Source organism: Notamacropus eugenii, chromosome 5 (assembly GCF_028372415.1).
Source record: "Notamacropus eugenii isolate mMacEug1 chromosome 5, mMacEug1.pri_v2, whole genome shotgun sequence".
NCBI classification, from domain to species: domain Eukaryota; kingdom Metazoa; phylum Chordata; class Mammalia; order Diprotodontia; family Macropodidae; genus Notamacropus; species Notamacropus eugenii.
This window is the reverse complement of record NC_092876.1, coordinates 405246099-405267944: the sequence shown is the minus strand read 5'-3', so window position 1 is coordinate 405267944 and position 21846 is coordinate 405246099. Positions and strand designations below refer to the sequence as shown.

General features: G+C 37.0%; 1 protein-coding gene across 1 annotated transcript in view; it reads left to right on the top strand.

Annotated features, from left to right (window-relative positions):
- VWA3B (von Willebrand factor A domain containing 3B) overlaps positions 1–21846 on the top strand; it is a 214758-nt gene that overhangs the window by 6028 nt on the left and 186884 nt on the right. The window contains exons 3-6 of the mRNA XM_072614594.1: positions 1866–2090; positions 7509–7603; positions 10892–11142; positions 12614–12773. Coding sequence (XP_072470695.1) covers positions 1866–2090; positions 7509–7603; positions 10892–11142; positions 12614–12773 — 731 coding nt within the window. The remainder of the gene's footprint in view (positions 1–1865; positions 2091–7508; positions 7604–10891; positions 11143–12613; positions 12774–21846) is intronic.

Here is a 21846-nt window from a genome sequence, read left to right as displayed (position 1 = left end):
TGTTTTTCAGTCATGTTCAACTCTCTGTGACTCCACTTGGGGTTTTCTTGACAACAATATTGGAGTGGTTTGTCATTTCCTTCTCCAGCTCATTTTACAGAATGAGAAAACTGAGGCAAACAGGGTTAAGTGACTTGTCCAGGGTCACACAGCTAGTAAGTGTCTGAGACCAGATTTGAACTCAGGGAGATGAGTTTTCCTCACTCTGGGCTAGGCACTCTAGCCACTGAACCACCAAACTTCCCTAATTATTTTTAATTAACTGTAATTACATACACACACATACACACACACACATATAGACAATTTGACCTCAATGAATGTATTATAATTAGTCTTTAATGTTATCCTTGTATTTCTTCTGGATCTTTTATATAAAATTTCCCATTGAGTTCTGGTCTTTTTGTTACAAATACTTGAAAGTCTTTCAGTTCATCAAATGTCCATTTTTTTTCCATTCAGGATTATACTCAACTTTGCTGGATAAGTTATTGTTGGATGCAACCTTAGCTCTTTTGCTCTTCGAAATATAACGTTCCAAGACCTATGTTCTTTTAGAGTAAAAGCTGCTAGGTGTTGTGGAATCCTGACTGTATTTTCACATATTTAAATTTTTTTTGCTGTTGTTGCTTGCAATATTTTCTCCCTGACCTGGGAATTTTGAAACTTGGCTATCACAACCCTGTAAATTTTCCTTCTGGAATCTCTTTCAGGTAGTGAACAGCAGATTTTTTTCCTATTTTTGCCTTATCCTTTTGTTGTAGAACTTCAGGGCAATTTTCTTTAATAATTTCTTGTAATATTGTATGCAGATTTTTTTTATCATAACTTTCAGGTAGTCCAACAATTCTTATATTGTCTCCCTTCAATCTGTTCACTGGATTAGCTGTTTTTCCTAATGAGATGCTTCAGATACTCTTCTATTGTTTCTAGTTTTATTATTTCTTGGCATTTATGACATCATTCAATTACCTAATTCTATTTTTCAAGAAGTTATTTTTTCTTAAGATTTTAGACCTCTTTTTCCAAATGGTTAATTTTCTTTTCATAATTTTCTTGGATTGCTATTACTTTTTTCCCTAATTTTTCCTTAACCTTTCTTATTTGATTTTTGGATTCCTTCTTTAAGTTCTTCCAAAAACTCTTTGTAGGCTTGTGACCATTTGATGTTACTCTTTGGAGTAGGAGTGACTTTTTTTTAACTCACTTTCTTCCTCTGAATATGAGCTCAGATCTTTCTTTACACCAAAGTAGCTATTTGTAGTCAAATTCTTTTTCCTTTACTTACTCATTTTTATTTTCATTTTCCTTTATTTTATATTTAGCACCTTATTATTATAATCAGGTTTTAATCCTGAGTTGTGGGTAATGTTACCCTAGGTCTCATGTCCTCCTAACTGTTATTTTCTGAATTCTGTCTGGGGGCTAGTCAGGGAATCCTCTCCTTCATCCATATATGAGGGGGAACTATTTTTGGAAGTTGAAAATATTCTTGATGAGTTGAGGGGAGGAATGTATTTAAGGACATAGAAGCAGAGGAGAGGGATAAAAAGATGGATAAGAGATACTTATAGCTCCACTTAGTGAAAAGAGCACTAAATTTGGAATTAGAACACCTAGTTTCAAGTCTGGGTTCTTCCACTAACTAAATGTGTGATCTTAGAAAAGTCAGGTAGCTTCTCTAAGATGTTAGTCTCTTCATGCATAAAATAATCTGCATGCACAAAACAATAGGTTCCCTATCTACTACACAGGGTTGCTATATAGGTCAAATGAGAGAATGTTAAGTGATCTGTAAACTGTAAAATGCCATATAAATATGAGCTATAAGTTTTTCAATTGTGTTTTGGTCTCTTCCTTTACAGTAGCTTCCAGTGACCTGAACAGTGAAGTAGAATTTGAAAGGTTACTACCATGCCCCAACTATGAAAGGCCACAGTTGAAGAATGTGGCACCAAACAACAGTCAGGGATATTTAGACAGGCACAATCTCATTTCATCCAAGGAATGGCTCCGAATTCACGGACTCAAAGCCAAAAAACTGACCTTGTCCCAGATTTTATCTCAGATTGGATTTCCACATCAGGAAGGTACAGTATCTGTAAATCTCACATGCCTGGCACACTCACTGTCATGCTGTATGTCAGCTTTCTGTGTGTGTGTGTATGTGTTTGTGAACTTTGATTCCATGCCTTATGGAACTCTCTAAATGGACAAAAAAGCTATCTACTTCCTATAGTCCCAGAATTTTAAGACATGGATGGCTTTAGCTCTTTTCCTATCACAGGTTAGTATAGTATGTTTGGTTTTATTCTAAATGGATTGGTTAATGCATTGATTGAGGTTTGGACTCAGGCTTCAAATAGGGCCATTGTTTTTCTTAATCTTGCAGAAGACCATGTTCCTGCTTTCCTTATAGACTGACAGTGTCTCAATCTTATCATTTTGTTCAGTTTTTGTTATTGTCTCAGTCCCAAATCTAGCCATATTCTGAAACTTTATAAGAACAGAAGTCAATCGCACACACGGAGCAGGTTAAGGAAAAGGAGCAGGTAGAATAAGAAGGTATCTGGAACCTGTCAGTGGACCTGAAAATTGTGGAAAATGCCTTGAGTGAGAGCTATATTGATCTAGGGATAAATTAATCAGCCTTGGTCTTGTTCAGTCTAGCTTAATATTGAAAACTAGAAGGTGGAGGATGCTTTAGGATATGGAAGGTTTATCAGGAGATAGCATTTTCTTTCAAACTTCTGAGAGGGCTTGAAGTAACCAGAAAACTGGTCTTTTTTTCAGAGGCTTTCTTTCTATTCACTTTGAGAAGCAAATCTGGGCATGGGTTAACTGTCTGAAAGGCACAGACCATGTCTTACATTTCATCTTGTATCCTCATACAGTCCCTCACACTACATAATTTTATGCTCAGTAGTGACTTGGTCAATGAATGAATTCTTAAACCACAAAGTCTAGCAGAGCTACAGTCCTGGGGAGGGGCCAAAGGGAGGTCTTGCTTTTGAAGGTAACAGATGAGTAGAAACTTGGATCTTGAATTTAATTCTGTACCAATAAAATTAGATAACACAGGAAAGGCGACCTTTCAGAAATGCTGATTTTAGGTCCTAGGAAAGAATGAACACAGAAATGTTAGTTGAATTGTAATAAGTAGTCATCATTCCCTCAAAGCTGCTGCCTGCTACGTTGTAGCCTGTTGCTACTTCTGGTATGTTTAAAGCAGGAGTTTTTAACCTTTTTTGGGACATGAACTCTTTTAGGGCCTGGCAATGTCCATGGTTTCTTTCTTAGATAATGTTTTTAAATGATAAAATACATAGGATAACAAAGGAAACCAAAGGTTAGTGAAAATACAGATATAACTTTTTTTTCTCATCCAAATTCATGGATCCCCTGAATTCTGTTTATGGACCCCTTGATAGTTTGTGGAGCCCAGGTTAAGACTCTCTGGTATGATGATATTTCCATGATGGAGGAAATCTCAGGCGTGATGACAGGGTAAAATCTGTTGTCTGGTAGAAATCTGCAGAGGTGGGGTTAGAAATGAGGGCTTTTCAGAGGAGGTGATTCCTAAATTGGGCTCTGAATAAAAAAAAAAACTCCAGATCAGGTACATTCTGTATCATTATAGATGGACGGAATTGTGGAAGATAACCTAACTGAGATCCTTATTTTACAAATGAGGAAACCTAAGTTAAGAGAGCTTCAATGATTTGCCCATGGTCGTATAGGGAGTGACAGAGGTGAGTTGGTTTTTTTTGAGGCAATCAGGGTTAAAGGACTTGCCCAGCAAGTAAGTGTCTGAGGTCAAATTTGAAATCAGGTCCTCCTGACTCCAGGACAGGTGCTCTATCCACTGTTCCATTTAGCTGCCCTGAGAGGTGAGATTTGAACCTGGGTCTTCTGACTCTAAATCTATTCTACACCACCACCCTAATTTCACTTATTTCTGGTAGATGTGGATGTCATGTGTGATTTAATAACTCATCACTGGTAATATTCAATATCTTCCAAGATACCTTATCCATTAAATACTCAATCAACAGAGCCCAACCTTTCTTTAAGTACTCTGTCTCCTAGAATTTAAATATGGCATAGTTAGAAAGAATCCTTTCCATCTGAACTCATGATTGGCTTAGAAAATCAATCCATTTCTTGAAAATGGGGAGTGGTTTCAGAAAAAAAAGCAACCCAACATGGCAAGACTTATACATGGATGCAAAGTGAAGTGAGAAGAGCTGGAGAATTATTGTGCAAAGCAACAGTAATGTTGTATTGATGATCAACGGAAAGACTTGATTACTCTGACCAATACAGTGATCCAAGACACTTTCAAATGACTCATGATGAAAACATTCTGTCCACCTCTAGAGAGAAAACTGATGAACTCCGAGTGCAAATTGAAGTATAATTTTCTTGCTCTATTTATTTATTGGTGATATGGTCAATATGGAAATGTTTTGCATGCTTTCACATGTATAATTAATCAATATAATTTTTCTTACCTTTTCAGTGGGAGGGAGGAAATTTGTCATTCAAAACTTAAAAATAAAAAATAATTTTTAAAAGAATAAAAAAAGAAAAATAAAGAGTAGGGAATGACAGCAGATGGGCAACCAAAATAGTGCACTGGTAACCTCAAAGTATTAAAAAGAAACAGAGCATTAAGTAAAAAAAAAGAGAAAAAAGAAAAAATAGATCCATTTCTGTCCTCTTCTTCCCTCAACTCTAGGAATACGATGTCAAAAATTAGAAGGCAGGAGATGATTCCACAACTCCTGAGTCAGAATAAGGTCTAGAGAAGCAGTAAGAAAGAGTTCTGGGCAGGGAGTTAGGAGCCTAGATTCTAGCCTTCCTTTATCCAAATCTAGCACACCATACTGTTGTTCCCTAAGGTATTATATATATTTGAGATTATTTTTTTCAGTCCTGAAAACCAGGTCAAAGTCTAACTCTTCCAGGTTAAATATAATTTCTGATTATCCACTGAAGCTTGTGCTTTAATTGGTCCAAGAGAAAGCACAAGAGGGAAGGACATAAGTATTTTTGTAGCATGTACTGTGTGCCTAGCACTTTTTATAAGTACGATCTCATTTGAGTTTCACAGCAACCCTGAGAAGGTTGCTTTTATTATCCTACTTAAATAGTTGAGAAAATTGAGTTAAACAAAGTTTAAGTAACTTTATGTGGGATGTACGGGGTGTTCAGAAGGACTAGTACCTCGTTGAGCCTTTTTTCAAGACAGTTCATCTACTTTTGGTGTCCACCTGATTCACCCAACTAATGCCTGTGGCTTCAAGAAGTTGCAGCATGCACAGCAGTCATACATTTGGTTTCCCAGATGGGATAAATCAGTTTGAGAATAACCATGTCTATTCCAAGTATGTGAAGACTTTTCCTGGAGGAATGGATGGATGAGAACAATCTGTTCCAATGGCCATAAAGGTAGCTAGAGTAGGCACTGTGGAGTGCTTAGAGTTTGGTCAAACATCAAAGATGCCAAGGTCAGCCACTGCATCTTGGGCCATTGACTTTTGTTCTGCCACCGTGTAATATAATGAAATTTGAAGATTTTCCCTGTCCCTTAATAGGCCCATGTGACCTGCTTTGAGCTCTGGCCTAGCCCATAACCTGAGTCACATGGAGCCGGTGGTTTGAGGAGCTTGCTAAAAGGGTGGAGCAGGAAGGGTGCAGCAGGAAGAGAGTGTGAGGTAGAGCTGAAAGAGAGAGCAGGCAGAGCAGAGCAGAGCAGCTAGCATGAGTGAGAGAGAGAGTGGTTTCATCTAAGGGAGCTTGTTGTTGGGAGGTCTAATGGAGCAAAACTTGGGGATGGCTGTGCTCCCTGCACTGATAATGTTCTTTGTTACTATGAAGGATTAGGCTTTCTGGTATCTGAATACCCATTTTGATTTCATCTTTGAGGGAGAGAGTTCATATTTTGCAAATTAACCCTGGAAATACATATGCATATCCATAGTGGCTACTGTAGGTATCATATTGGCACTACAAATGGTGACAAGGATGGGATCATGAAATATAAAACCTTTACTTGGAGACAGGAAAGCTCTAGAGAAGGAAATGAGTATCCCAGGATGAGAGGATTTGCCTTATTCCTCCCTGATGAGAGAATGGGCTAAAAGCATAGGACTTCATGAAAACTGGAAACCGAAGCTACAGAAGGGAGAACCCAGAGATTTAGAAAGATGTTTGCAAGGAATACCAATAGAACTGGGGAAAGAAATAGCAGGGATATGTAGAAGAGGGTGGGCATTGTTAACAAGCTATCACAACACATGTAAAAGTAGAGACAAATTGTTGAAGGAAAAGGTTCAGCTGTAAAAGGGATTAGCTGATTTGCACAAGAAGTGTTCCATGCTACAGTATCAGAAGTTTCCTTTAAAAGAGCAAGCTAAAAAGTACCAGATGGTAACAGAAAAGGCTGCTGTAAATTTAGCTCAGAAAAAAAAGGAACAAAATGAATGTTTATGCAACCCTTGTCTCTGCAGGGCCTGATTGAGGCCCAGACATCTGGGAGGAAGATGTGTGGAAGGAAAATGAAAAAAATTTAGATGAAGAGGCTTCTAGGAATGTGTGCACATATCCAATACTATGAAGGAAGCAGAACCAGGGAGGGCCACATAGCGTTTAAGGAAGTAACTGGGGATTTTACTCAGTAGCAGGTCACTGATGTTTTAAGTCAATTCACTCCCAAAATGGGAGAATTATTAGTATCTTGGATGGTAAGAATCAGTGATAAAAGGGCTGGAGGAGTATGGATAGATAATATGAATTGTTTGAAATTCATAGGTATTATTCTGAATCCTTTTGTACAACAAGATTTTAGGGATTACCATATTCAAGGAGGTAACGATGCAACTAATCTGTCAGCTTTAGTTTCCTAGAGGGATGAGATAAGCAGTATCCTACGGACTCTATGTGGCCCAGTGGAGATAGACCCTGGTTTTTGCTTAGAAACTTTATGAGAAAGTTAAAGGAACAGGTAATGAAAACTGCAATAACGGTTGAAGATGCCTAGGCTTATCATAGCACACTCCCTTAACAGTTTCTCATAGGAATATAATAGTGAAATCTGCTGCTCCTGCTTACAAGCACCTAATTCTGACTTTACTAATTGGGGAAAGGGTACCCTCTTTCGGAGGTGCTGGATAAGATTTCAGTTAAGTGACTTAGGTGACTGAGAAACAGATAAATTTCCTCCAGAGAGAAGAATAAATAGCCAGCAGATTCAAAGTCAGAATAGACTAATAAAAGCAAGAAATTGGCTATACTTATCACTCACATACCCAGAAAAATTACAGATATCAAAAATGGTTACTTTTGTATGTATCCTTGAAACACATTATTATTTAGGACAGAATATAAGGCATCATTGATTGATATCATTGGGGTTGTTGTCTAAACTGTGATAGAGGGAAAAAAACAAAATAAGGAGAAAAAATAATAATTTATCCCAATTTGTGTTTTTCTTAAAAATGCAGATTATGTATATTCATTAGGGAGAACTGTGGCTTCCCGATATGCAAATGGTCTATTTCGTCAAATCTGTAAAGCTGAAGATGGCACAGTTTACAGGGTAAATGAGTTTATCAAATTGTATCATTTTTCATTAAGTGATGATAAGGTCTAGAGAATGGAATGTTGAGATAGGGTCTAGATGAACAAGCACAAAAGCCAAACGGAGGCTTTTTCAAAGATTTTCTTTGAATACTTTCGTAATTCAATGTTTGATACAATGATTAATAATGTATTTCTTTCCTCACATAAAGATTGTTGCTGTTTAGTTGTTTGGGTTGTGCCTGACTCTCCAGATCCCTTTGGGGTTTTCTTGGCAGAGATACTGGAGTAGTTTGCCATTTCCTTCTCCACCTCATTTTAAGATGCTGAAACTGAGGCAAACTGGGTTATATGACTTGCCCAGGGTCACACAGCTAGCATGTGTCTGAGGCATAATTCCGACTTGGTACTCTGCTGATTTTTAAGTCCTGTGCTTTTTATACACTATGCTTCTTCTAATTCAGCAGGTAACTTCACCAGTATTCCCACAGCAAGGGAGACTAAGCATCTTGAGTAGGAAGTGCATCTTTGGGGAAGTTGTGTTCAGTCCTGCCTGACTCCTTGTGATCTCATCTGGCATTTTCTTGGCAAAGCTACTAAAGTTGTTTTAAGTTTCCTTCTCCAGCTCATTTTATAGAAGAGGAAACTAAGGCAGACAGGGTTAAGTGACTTGCCCAGGGTCACATAGCTAGTAAGTATCTGAGGTCAGATTTAAACTTAGGACTTCCTGACTCCAGGCCCAGTATTTTATCTACTGCACCACATAAAGATGCATTTGCCTTTGCTGAAATCCTTGAGCATCAATATTAACTTGTACCTTGAAAAAGACTGTAAAACACGAATATAGGAGTTAATTTAAAGGCAGGACAGACAAATCCTGTTAGTGAAGAGTGAGGCTTCCAGGCAAGAAAGGGACAATGGTATATCATAAACCTATTATAAACCAGATTATATTATATCATTTAACTAGAGTAATTTAGGACAGCTGAGGGTACCGTTAGATTTAAATCTCATATAATTTAAACAGAAGTAACAGATTTCTTTTTTCTTCCTTGAGTACATAGCACAGAATCCCCACCTTCCACTCCCAACCAGAATCACAGAATCTAGAACCAAAAGCCTAATTCTCTCATATTATAGATGAGGAAACTGAGGATTAATTAACTTGCCCTAGGTCACTAAGGTAACAAATATTACAGTCAGACTTTGAACCCAGATCCTTTAACTCTTGTGGTACAGTGGAGAGAGAGTTCCAGGCAGAGAATCAGAGGACCTAGGTTCGAATTCTGGTTCTGCCACTTACCATCTGTGTAACTTTGAAAGTTATATAGTCCTCAGGGCCTCAGTTTCCCTATTTGTAAAATGAAGGGATTGGATTAGATGAACTTTGAGGACCCTTCCAAATCTTTTAGTTTGTGATAGCATTTTTCACTGCTTCACTTTGTCTCTACCAAAAAAAAATAGTTATTGGGGGCATAAAAATATAGTTAAAAATAGGTGCTTGACACCTGCATAATTCAGTTTCCTAAGATGACTGCACAGTTGTATCTGATCTAAGCTCTGTACATAATAGTGGTCTTCATGTTCACATATATAAACATCTACCACCAAGGTGCTATGGTGCAAAGAGTCCTGGATTTGCAGATGGAAGACCTAAGTTTGAATTCTGGTTATCCATGTGGGACCCTGGACAAGTTGTTTCACCTTGCTGGGTCTCAGTTTCCCCAACTATAAAATGAAATGGTGGATTAAATATCTCTAAGGTCACTTTTAGCTCTAAATGCTATGATTCAACTGAATTAAATTTTATTCAACAGTCATTTGTTAAGCTTAGGCTAGGAAAGGGAAAAGCAAAATATCCTTTACCAACAAAAACATTACATTTCATGAGACGATAAAACATGGACACAAATTAGTAAATGCAAAATCATTGGGGGATGATACAGACAATCCTAATAATTGTGGGGTGGAGACGATCAGAAAAGGCCTCCGGTAAAGGGTGGAACTAAGCTGAATCTTGGGAATGGTCAGGGATTTCAAGAGGTGAAGGAAAGGAGGGAGAATATGCGAGGTACAGCTTGGGCAAAGTAATGGAGGTGGGAAATAGAAAGTTATATACCAGGAATGGCAAACAGGTCAATTTAGCTGGAATGTAGGAGTGAATGAACCATAGAAATGTGAGATCAATCCAGAAGGGTGCATTGGAATCAGATTGTGGAGGGTTTTAACTGAGAAGCAAAGGGTCACTTCTCCTTTTCAGGGGAAAGGAAAAGAAACAATTTCTTACTGTTTGCAGTTGCAATCCTTGAGAATTCCAAATATAGAGGTTATATATTGCCTAGAGGCAATAATGAGCTTCTACTGTGAAGAATACATGATGTTGTAACAGTAAAAAAATATCAAGAAACTTTATGATGCTGAAACTTTGGCTAGAAACATGGAACATCAGAGAGAAAGACTTAGGTGTTTCTGGCCATGAGTGCTGAGTAGCTATGACACCATGGCTAATAAAGTGGGAAGAAATATTTGTGAATTTCAGAACATTCCTCAGCAACATTTGGTTATATGATATATTTAGGAGCATTTTGTTTGAGAATCACACAATCTGCTTTACTAGGGTCTCCTCTTTTTAATTGAATATATTGAGAGTGGCCAAGTGTTCTTATCTAATGATAAATTTTAAGCGATGTATATAAACAAACTTTATAAAAGCGTTTTTAAAAGGTATACAAAATTATTGAATATGACAAAGTAGCTTTCTCCTTTTAGACTGAATTATGGCCTCAGAAGACCTTTCTAAGAAATTTTAAATTGAAAATTGGGAAGGAATGGATTATTATTAGCCTTGACTGGAATCTCTTTTGATAAATTATTCTGACCTAATAGACTAGGCAAGTGGACTTGACCAGATTTAATTCTCTCCTATAGACTCTAATACTTTGTTGACTTTAAAATATTTACTATGAAAAATGGAAATGTTTTGGGATTACATGAGATGTTTAGAGCATTATTTGTCCAAATCCCAGCACTCACAACTGTTTATCATTTGGCAGGTATTTCATTTTTCTCAGCCTCAGTTCCCATATCTGTAAGATGGGCATGGCAATATGTATGAGATTTTCCTCTATCATGAACTTTTATAATCCTTAAAGGATACATAAAAGTGAATTATTCTTATTTATTGCTTGACTTGGGTGAAGCTCTTCCACCGATAGGGACATTGAGATGATAACCCCTGTCTACTAGCCCCAAGATTCCAGAATTTATCTTGATGGTGGTATGTCTTTGTGCTTTTGTTTGTGTAAAGCTAACGGCAAAAACTGAGTTGATCTATCCATTTGTGAAGCACTTACGTGATGCTGTGGAATGTCTCAAACAGAGGATGAATTGGTTGACCAGTGGAAGCAGGCAGATTTTTGGTGTAATCTTGGACAAATGTATCTCCATCATACTAGATTTTGGTTCTCTGGATGAGGAGGAGTTCAGCCTTTGCCAAGATGCTCTCATAATGGTCATTGAGGAACAGGTGGCTCATCTGACCAGATTTAACCTCATACGGTAAGTTGATACCATTTTCACTAACAAATGATCTGCAGAAAGATAAAATTCACACATGCATTTTAGTGGCTATCTAATAAATAAATAGTAATAATAGTAAATAACAATAATAAATTCTTGTCAAATTAAACTGCATTGAAGATATGGGTCAATTAAAAGACAATGGAGAGATGCATGATGAGTGAGTAGTCTGCCAACAGATAGAAAACAGATGGAAAACTAGACCTGAGAATTAGTATGAAGGTAGAAAGTATAAGGTAGAAATATGAAAAAAAAAGGATGTGGGCTGATCACATAAGAAGAGTAAAAAGATGATAAGTGTAGAAGTGTCATACTCTATTGGTATCCACACCATACCAAAAGATGTAGAGGAAAGTCCTCAACATTTTGAGTTATATGAAAGACTGATGGTGAGACAGGGACAAGAGTCGCATGAAGGTTTGGATGGGTTGTGATCAGTACCACTGGAAGAGAGTTACCCACAATGATGAACCATTAGCGTATCGAAGGACTTAATTAGCATCACAGAACCTCAGAGTTTGAGGGGAACTTATCTCCTTTCCTTTTCTCACCCATCTCTACTTTTTTCTCTTCACTGACTCCTTTCTATCCACATACATGCATATTCAAGTTTCCTCCATCCTAAAATAACCCAAAAACCACAAATTCTCTTCCCTGAACTTTTCTAATACGTCCAGCAACTTATGTATCTCTTTTCCCTTGTTAATTGACAAAGCTTTTGAAAAATTAGTGTGAGTGAATATGTCTTTAGTGGAGTTGTGTGTTAGTCCAACCATTCTGGAAAACAATTTGATTCTATAGCCAGTCACTAAACTGTACATCTACTGTGCACATTGTCCGAAGAAGGCAAAGACAGAAGGAAATCACCTAAATATACGAAAATATGTAAAGCAGTACTTTGCATGATAGCAAAGAGCTGGAATCCCACTAACTGGGGAAATGGCTAAACAATTTGTGATATATGTATATGATGTAAGAATATTGCCCAATAAAAACTTCCTTCCTTCCTTCCTCCCTTCCTCCCTTCCTCCCTTCCTTCCTTCCTTCCTTCCTTCCTTCCTTCCTCCCTTCCTCCCTTCCTTCCTTCCTTCCTTCCTTCCTTCCTTCCTCCCTTCCTCCCTTCCTTCCTTCCTTCCTTCCTCCCTTCCTCCTTTCCTCCCTTCCTCCCTTCCTCCCTCCCTTCCTTCCTTCCTTCCTTCCTTCCTTCCTTCCTTCCTTCCTTCCTTCCTCCCTTCCTCCCTTCCTTCCTTCCTTCCTTCCTTCCTTCCTTCCTTCCTTCCTTCCTTCCTTCCTTCCTTCCTTCCTTCCTTCCTTCCTTCCTCAAAAAGAGGATACAGTGAAAGCACTTTGAGCTGCATTTCTTAGTATCCTGCTAGTCCAAAGGGGTGATCCACGTAGCTGATTGAATGACTGCTAAACCACCCTCCAATGTGATGTTTTTTCCCCCCAGAGCTGCTCAGATTATTACCAAGTGGCAATATGAATCTGTCTTTGCCAGTGAGGATTTCATAAACTCTGCTATTAAGTGGATTAAGAAACTGGTGTGCAAGTCTCCTGTGGCTCATAATAGTGCCATCAATGCTCTCCATGAAGCTAAAAGAGATGACTCAGTAAGTGTGTATGCATGGCTGGCCTTCAAACAAATTAAGAAACAGGTGAAGATTTTCTTTAGAGTATTACGTTTCACCTGGTACCTTCATGTTGCTGCAGACCCTCTAGGATCCCTGCTTTCAATTATAAGCCTAATCCTCCTTCCTTGTTATCTTTATAAAAATTTCCCACATTTCCATCTGATTCATTCATTTAGGACCCTACTTTCTAAGATGATATCTAACTCATGAGATATGCTTATTTCATGTTTTATATCTTAATCCATATTATGGTGCTCATAGTATCAGAGATTTAGAACTGAAGGAGCTTTAGAGGCAATTGAGTCGATAACTCTCATATCGCAGATGAGGAAACTGAAGCATGAGAAGTTAAGTGTCTGTCCCAAGGTCACCCAGCTAGTGTCTGAGGCAGTTTTTGAAACCAGGTTTTTCTAACTCCAAGTGCAGTGCCTTATTTTCTACCCCATACTACCTCTCCAATGGATAGTGGTGTGTGTTAAAGCCCCCAGTTTGTACTCACTTGTTGAGTCTCCTATGAGACTATTTAATGTAATTTGTATGGTTCTTGGGTAAAACCACTTTGTGAGCCTTAGTTTTCCCATCTGTAAAATGGACATAGTACTTTTACTGCATATCTTAAAAGGTTGTTTTAAGGAAAATGCTTTGGTAAACCTTAAGGCAGCACATAAATGCATTGTTATTATTAGTAATATGTATTTGAAAGTAGTAAATTATGCTTTTATCCTATGTCTTTTAAATCAAAGGTAAATTTGAACTAACCTAGTATTTCATGGGTCATTGTATAAATGTGTACGTGCTCATCTGTAGGCACCCTCATGTTCTTTCTAAGATTCTCAAATTGCTTATTGTAGTAACTACTAATTTTGTGATCTCCAACATCTGTGGTGACTCTTTTCCTTTTCCTTAAGCTATTTATGTTTTTTGAATGTCCCTTTACCATTATAAATTTCTGGCATAGGAGAGAGAGGCAAGCTATGGTAATCTGGTGAGAATGCATAAAGAAGAGAGAAGAAGCCCCAGTAATGACATATTTGAGGGCAATAGATGATCAAATTTGTCTTAAAATTTATCCAAGAGATTATATGATACTAGCAAATGTGGATCGTTCACAGAGAATGTTCCTGTCTATCTTGAATGTAGGCATGACTCTCAAGAAAGACCACTGAAGCACAACATCCTTTTCTAAGCTTTCCTGATTTAGTTGGAATCAAAATAAGAGTTGTCAGGAAGGAATGAGGGAATCTTCCAAGAGTTTGTGCTTTTTTTTTTTATCCAAGAAATCACATTTCTCCAACTCTCTACCTCCCTATCCCAAACTTGAGCAAGTTTCAAAATTACTGTAGCTGAAATGTCATTTGCATATATAAGGTTAATTTTGTGTCTGGATTTTTAAAAACAAAAATGTTTATATCTTTTATTTTTACATCATCTATTATTAAATGTATTCCTTCCTCATTTCCCTTCCAGAAAATCTTATAATAAGGAATTGAAAAGTGAGGAAAATAGTTTACAAAACTAACCAATATTGAAAAAGTCAGATGGTGCACACAGTGATCCATACAAGTAGGTCTCCATTTCTTCAAAAAAGTAGGTCATGAGGAGGATGATGTCTTCTCATATTTCTTATTTGGGGTCAGGCTTGATCATTATAATTTCTCAGAATTCAGTTTCATGTTTCTCTGGGTTCATCATATTCATCATTTCTTACAGTGAACTAATATTATATTATATTCATCATACTGATGTTTGTTTAACCATTTCCCAATTGATGGACATCTTCTTTGCTACCATAAATATTTAGGTATATATGAGGCTTTTCTGTTTCTTATTGATTTCTTTGGAGCATATGCCAAGCAGTGGAATCTCTGGTTCAAACAGTATGGATATTTTAGTAATTTTTTGCATAATAAAAGACAGCTATTTGGCACAATGGAGAGCACTGGATTGGAGTGAGTTCAAATCTTGCCTCAGACATTTATTTGCTATGTGACCCTTGACCAATTACTTACCCTCTTTCTTCCTTAGTTTCTGCCTTTCTAACCTACCTGCCAGGGTTTTTGTGACAGTAACATGACACAATATTTGTAAAGCACTTCTCAAACCTTAAGTTACTATGTAAATACTAGTTATTATTATTAATAATTTCAATTTTTTCCCCTGAGTGGTTGAACCAAGTTATGGTTTCTCTAATAATACCATTATAATGACTGTCTTTCCATAATTTCCCATTGATTATTCTTATTTATTGTCATCTTTGCCAACTTGCCAAGCATGTGGTGGAACCTTAGGAAGTTTTCCGACTGTATTTCTCCTTTTATTGGTGATTGGGACCATTCTTTTATATGGGTATTAGTATTTTGCAGTTGGTCCTTTGGAAACTGTTTTTCACATCCTGTGAACATTTATTTATTGGGAATGACTTTTTTAAAATTTATTTTCAGTGTTTCACAATCACTACCATACAACCTAGATTTTTTCTTTCCCTCCCTCTCCCTCCCTTTCCCCCACCTCCCCCCTTCTTCCTGAGAAGGCATACAATTTTATATAGGTTCTACACATACATTCTTATTAAATACATTTTCACCATAGTCATGTTGTATAGAAGAATTAAAATGAATGGGAGAAATCATATAACAAACCCAAACGTAATATAAAAGAAAATGATCTGCTACACTATGCGATTGAATTCCATAGTTCTTTCTCTGGATGTGGAAGACATTTTGCCTTAGAAGACCATTGGGAATTTTTTAAGTCCTTGTATTGCAATGAAGTTCTGAGTCTACCAGAAAAAATCTTCACATGCTATGGTTGCTGCTGTGTACAAAGTTCTCCTGGTTCTGCTTCTTTCACTCAACATCAGATCATATAAGTCTTTCCAGGCCTCTCTGAAGTCTTCCTGTTCATCATTTCTTATAGTGCAATAGTATTCCATTACATTCATATACCATAATTTATTCAGGGAATGACTTTTTATCCTCTATAGTTTTTATTAATTGTCTCTATTTTAGATATCAGAACCTTATTGGTTTTTGGTTTTAATTAACAGAAATCAACACCTCTCACTCACAGAATGGGGGTAATCTGTAAAAGTTGGCAATATAAAAGTAAAACTTATCAATAACCTTAAATATATAAAAATTAGGGATATAGATGTGGAGAAAAGGGATCTTTAAAAACATCATCAAAATATTTGGTGGAAGAAATTTGGGGGGACAGAGATGACAGAACAAAGGGAGGGATTTAACTGAGCTCCAAACCCCTTTAAATACCTATAAAATGACTCTAAACAAATTCTAGAGCAGCAGAACCCACAAAAAGACAGAGTAAAACAAATTTCTAGTCCAAGACAACCTGGAAGGTCGATAGGAAAGGTCTGTTGCATCAGAGTGAGAGAAAAGTGTGGTCCAGTGCAGGCCATGCCAGAAGAGATTGGTCCTCAGCAAACTGGGAGCAGGTCTCAGGGAACTGAATCACTGGCAGCTGTGGTGGTTTCCAGACTTTTCACACTGCAAACACCAAAGATATTTTAGAAGGTCAATAGGAAAAGTCTGTCAGGCCTGGGTGAGAAAAGAGCACAGTCCAACCTTGATTCTAGCACAGCCTCACCCTAGAAAACCAGGAGCAGGCCTTGGGAGTGACTGAGTCAGCAGTGGTGGCAGCCAGTAGCAGCAGCAGTAGCTACCACTGGCAGCAGAAGTGGCTGCTTCCAGAACTCTCAGACCACAAATGGTAAGGGGATTGAAGAATTGGTCAGAAGGAGATTATAGGGTCTCTTTGCTAGCATTGAGGTAGGACTCTGTTGTTTTGCTCATACTTGGGTCTGAGTCACAGTTCTGGGTGACAGTCTTGGGGGGAGGGGGAACACTGGTATAGTAGATCTTACAGACACAGCGGAGGGGGGACCCTCTTCACAGTTTTAGGGCAGAAAAGCATGCTTGTGGTCACTCACAGACTATCACAGCACAGGTGTGGAGAGGAGTAAACACCTTTCCTTAGTTCATTCCACCTTAGAAGAAATGAAAACTTACAGGTCCCTTGAAGTATCTCTGAAAACAGCTTTGCAAATTCTCTGAAGGTTGAGATAGTAAGACCACACTGGAAGCAGAGCCCTGCATTAAGAGTTAAAAAGCTGAAGAATAGACTGGGGAAATGAGCAAACAATGGAAAAAAACTCAGACCACGGAAACTTACTTTCATGACAAGGAAGATCAAAACACACATCAGACAGAGACAGAAAAGTTAAAACTCTTACATCCAAAAACTCCAAGAAAAATCTGAATTGGTCTCAAGCCATGGAAGAGGTGAAAATGGATTTTGAAAATCAAGTAAGAGAAGTGGAGGAAAAATTAGGAAGGGAAATGAGAATGATGCAAGAAAATCATGATGAACTAATCAATGGCTTGGTAAAGGAGACCCCCCATAAATAATGAAAAAAAATTAGACCTTAAAAAATAGACTAGACCAAATAACAAAAGCAGTCCAAAAAGACAAGGAGGAGAGGAATGCCTTAAAAAGCATAATTGGCCTAATGGAAAAGGAGGTCTAAAACCTCACTGAAGAAAATAATTCCTTAAAAATTAGAATGAAGCAAATGGAAGCTAATGACTCTATAAGAAATAAAAAAATTACAAAACAAAACCAAAAGAATGAAAAAAATAGAAGACTGTGAAATATCTTGTTGGAAAAACAGGTGACTGGGAAAATAGATACAGGAGAGATAATTTAAAAATTGTTGGACTACCTGAAGGCCATGATCAAAAAATGAGCCTAGGAATCATCTCTCAAAAAGTTATCATGGAAAACTACCCTGATAATCTAGAGCCAGAGGGTAAAATGGCAATGGAAAGAATCTACCGATCACCTCCTGAAAGAGATCCCAAAATGAAAACTTATGGGAATATTATAGTCAAATTCCAGAGCTCCCAGGTCAAGGAGAACATATTGCAAACAGTCAGAAAGAAACAATTCAATTATTGTGCACACGATTTAGCAGCTTCTACACTAAAGAATTAGAGGGCTTAGAATCTGATATTCTGGAGGTCAAAGGAGCTAGAACTAAAAGAAAAAATCATCTACCCAGCACAACTGAGTGTAATCCATGAGGGGAAAAATGATGTTCAATGAGACAGTTGAATTTAATGTATTATTGAGAAAAGACTAGAAATAAATAGAAAATTTGACTTTCAAATACAAGAATCAAGAGAAGCATGAAAAAGTAAACAGGAAAGAGAAATCATAAGGGACTTATTAAAGTTGAACTGTTTATGTTCCTACATGGAAAGATGATATTTGTAACTCATGAGATCTTTCTCGTCATTAGGGTAGTTGGAGGGAAAATATACATACACAGAGGGCATAGGGTGAGTTGAGTATGAAGGGAAGATATCTAAAAAAGAAAATTAAATGGTGAGAGAAAGGAATGTTTTGGGAGAGGAGAAAGGGAGAGGTAGAATGGGGTAAATTATCTCACATAAAAGAGGCAAGAAAAAATTTTTATAGTGGCGGGAAAGAGGAGGGAGGTGAGAGAGAGTAAATGAACTTTACCTTCATTGGAATTAGCTTAAGGAGGGAATAATATGCACACTTAATTGGGTATGGAAATCTCTCTTAACCTACAGGAAAATAGGTGGGAAGGGGACAAGAGAGGGGTCATGATAGAACGGAGCACAGATTGAGAGAAGGGGTAATCAGAAGCAAACACTTTTGAGGAGGTAAAGGGTGAAAGGAGAGAATAGAATAAATGAAGGGTGAGATAGGATGGAGGGAAATATAGTTAGTCTTTCACAACATGACTTTTATGGAAGTATTTTGCATTACTACACATGTATAACCTATATTGAATTACTTGCCTTCTAAATGAAAGTGAGTAGGAAAGGAGGACAGGAGAGAATTTGGAATTCACAGTTTTAAAAACAAATGTTAAAAACATTAAAAACATGTTTTTACATGTAACTGGGAAATAAGATACATAGGCATTGGAGTATAGAAATCTACCTTACCCTATAGGCAAATAGGAGGGGAAAGGGAATAAGAGAAAGTGTGGTTGATAGAAGTGAGGACAAATTGGGGGAAGGAGTAATCAAAAGCAAAACACTTTTTAAGGAGGGACAGGACGAAAAGAAAGAGAATAGAATAAATGGGTAGGGGAAATAGAATGGAGGGAAACACATTTAGCAATAGTAAATGTGAAAAAAGATTTTGAAGCAAGTTATTCTGATAAAGGTCTCATTTCTCTAAGATATAGAGAACCCTGTCAAATTTATAAAAATAAGCGCCATTCCCCAATTGATAAATGATCAAAAGATAAAATCAGTTTTCAGAGGAAGTAATTAAAGCTATCCATAGCCATATGAAAAAAATATTTTAATTCACTATTGATTGGAGACATGCAAGCTAAAACAATTCTGAAGTACTACCTCACACCTATTAAATTAGATAATAGGATAGAAAAAGTAAATGACAAATGTTGGAGGGGATGTGGAAAAAATGAGACATTAACGTACTGTTGTCAGAGTTGTGAAATGACTAAACCATTCTGTAGAGCAATTTGAAACTATAGCCAAAGGGCTATAAAACCATGCATACCTTTTGATATAGCAATACCACTTATCCCAAAAGAGATAAAAAAAACAAAAGGGAAAGGACCTATACGTACAAAAATATTTATAGCATCTTTTTTCTGGAGGTAAAGAATTAGAAATTGAGGGGATGCACAACAACTGGCAATAACTGAAAAAGTTGTGGTATGTAATTATGATGGAATAATATTGTACTATAAGAAATGATGAGCAGGATTCTTTCAGAAAAACCTAGAAAGAGTTAGTTACATGGGTTGATGCCAAGTGAAATGTACTGGTACAAAGTTAGAGTAATATTGTAAGATAATCGGCTATGAATGACTTAGTTGTTCTTAACAATACAATGAACCATGACAACTCTGAAGAATTTAGGAAGAAAAATGCTATCCATCTCCAGAGAAAGAACCGATGATGTCTGAATACAGATTGAAGCAACTTTGGGGTTTTTTTAAATCAATGTATTTATTTTTAGTTTTCAACATTCATTTCCACAAGATTTTGAGTTCCAAATTTTTTCCCCATCTCTGCCCTCTGCCCACCCCAAGACAGCGTGCATCCTGATTACCCCTTCCCCCAATCTGCCTTCCCTTTTATTACACTCCTCCTTTCTCTTATCCCAGTCCCCTCTGTTTTCTTGTAGGGCAAGATAGATTTCTATACCCTATTGCCTGTACATTTTATTTCCTAGTTGCATGTAAAAACAATTTTTAACATTTGTTTTTAAAACTTTGAGTTCCAACTTCTCTTCCTTCCTCCCTCCCCACCCATCCCCATTGAGAAAGCAAGCAATTCGATATATGTTACACATGTGTAGTTATGCAAAAGACTTCTATAAAAGTCATATTGTGAAAGTCTAGGAAAGTCTATCCTATCCTGCCCTCCAATTATTCTATCCTTTTTTTTGACCTTGTCCCTCCCCAAAAGTGTTTACTTCCAATTACTCTCTCCTCCCATTTGCCCTCCCTTCCATCATCCCCCACCCCACTTATCCTCTTCTCCCCTACTTTCCTGTAGTGTAAGATAGATTTTCATAGCAAATTGAGTGTGCATGTTATTCCCTCCTTAAGCTAAATGTAATGAGAGTAAGGTTCATTTTTTTCCTCTTACCTTCCCCCTCTTCCCTTGCATTGAAAAAGCTGTTCCTTGCCTCTTTTATATGAGAGATAATTTGCCCCATTCTATTTTTCCCTTTCTGCTCCTAATATATTCCTCTTTCACCCCTTAATTTTATCTTTTTAGATACCATCCCTTTCTATTCAACTCACCCTGTGCCCTCTGTCTATATGAATATAATCCCTCCAACTACTCAAATACTGAGAAAAGTCTCAAGAATTACAATATTATCTTTCTATGTAGGAATATAAACAGTTCAACTTTAGTAAGTCCCTTATGATTTCTCTTTCCTGTTTACTTTTTCATGCTTCTCTTGATTCTTGTGTTTGAAAATCAAATTTTCTATTCAACTCTGGTTTTTTCATCAAGAATGCTTGAAAGTCCTCTATTTCATTGAATGACCATTTTTGCCCCTGAAATACTACACTTTCTTTTGCTGGGTAAGTGATTCATAGTTTTAATTCTAGTTCTTTTGATTTCTGGAATATCACATTACAAGCCCTGTGATCTCTTAATGCAGAAGCTGCTAGATCTTGTGTTATCTTTTTTTTTGAAAATTAATTAATCTATTTTGCCCTACAGGAAAATAGAGGGGAAGGGGGATGGAAGAAGGCTGGGTAAGAGAAGGGAGGACAGACTGGAGGAAGGAGTAGATGGAGTACATGCTATCCTGGGTAGGGGGTGGGGAGAGATGGGGAGAAAATTTTGAATTCAAATTCTTGTGGAAATGAATGTTAAGAACTGAAAAATAAATAAATTATATGTTTAAAAAGTAGAATAAACTGATTTCACTTTAATAAAAAAGTATTCTATTTTTAAAAATTACATATGAAGACAATTTTAAATGTTCATTTGAAAAAAAAATTGTCTTTCAAATTTTCCTCTCTCCCTTCCTAAAACAGTAAGTGATTTGATATAGGTTATATATATGCAATCATGTAAAACTTATTTCCATATTAGTCATGCTGTGAGATAAGAAAAGACCAAAAGGAAAAAAAAAACATGGGAAAAAAAGAAAGTGAAAGTAATATGCTTCAATCTGCATTCAGACTCTATCAGTTCTTTTCCTGGATGTGGATAGCATTTTCCATCATGAGTCTTTTGGAATTGTTTTTGATCATGGTATTGCTGAGAAGTGAAAAGTCTATCATAGATGATCATCATACGATGTTGCTGTTACTATGTACAATGTTCTTCTCACTTCACTCAGCATCAGTTCATGTAAGTCTCTCCAGGTTTTTGTGAAGTCAGCCTGCTCATCATTTCTTATAGCAGAATAGTATTCCATCACATTCATATACCACAACTTGTTCAACCATTCCCCAATTGATGGGTATCCAAGAAGGGTAAGTTTTGAGGGA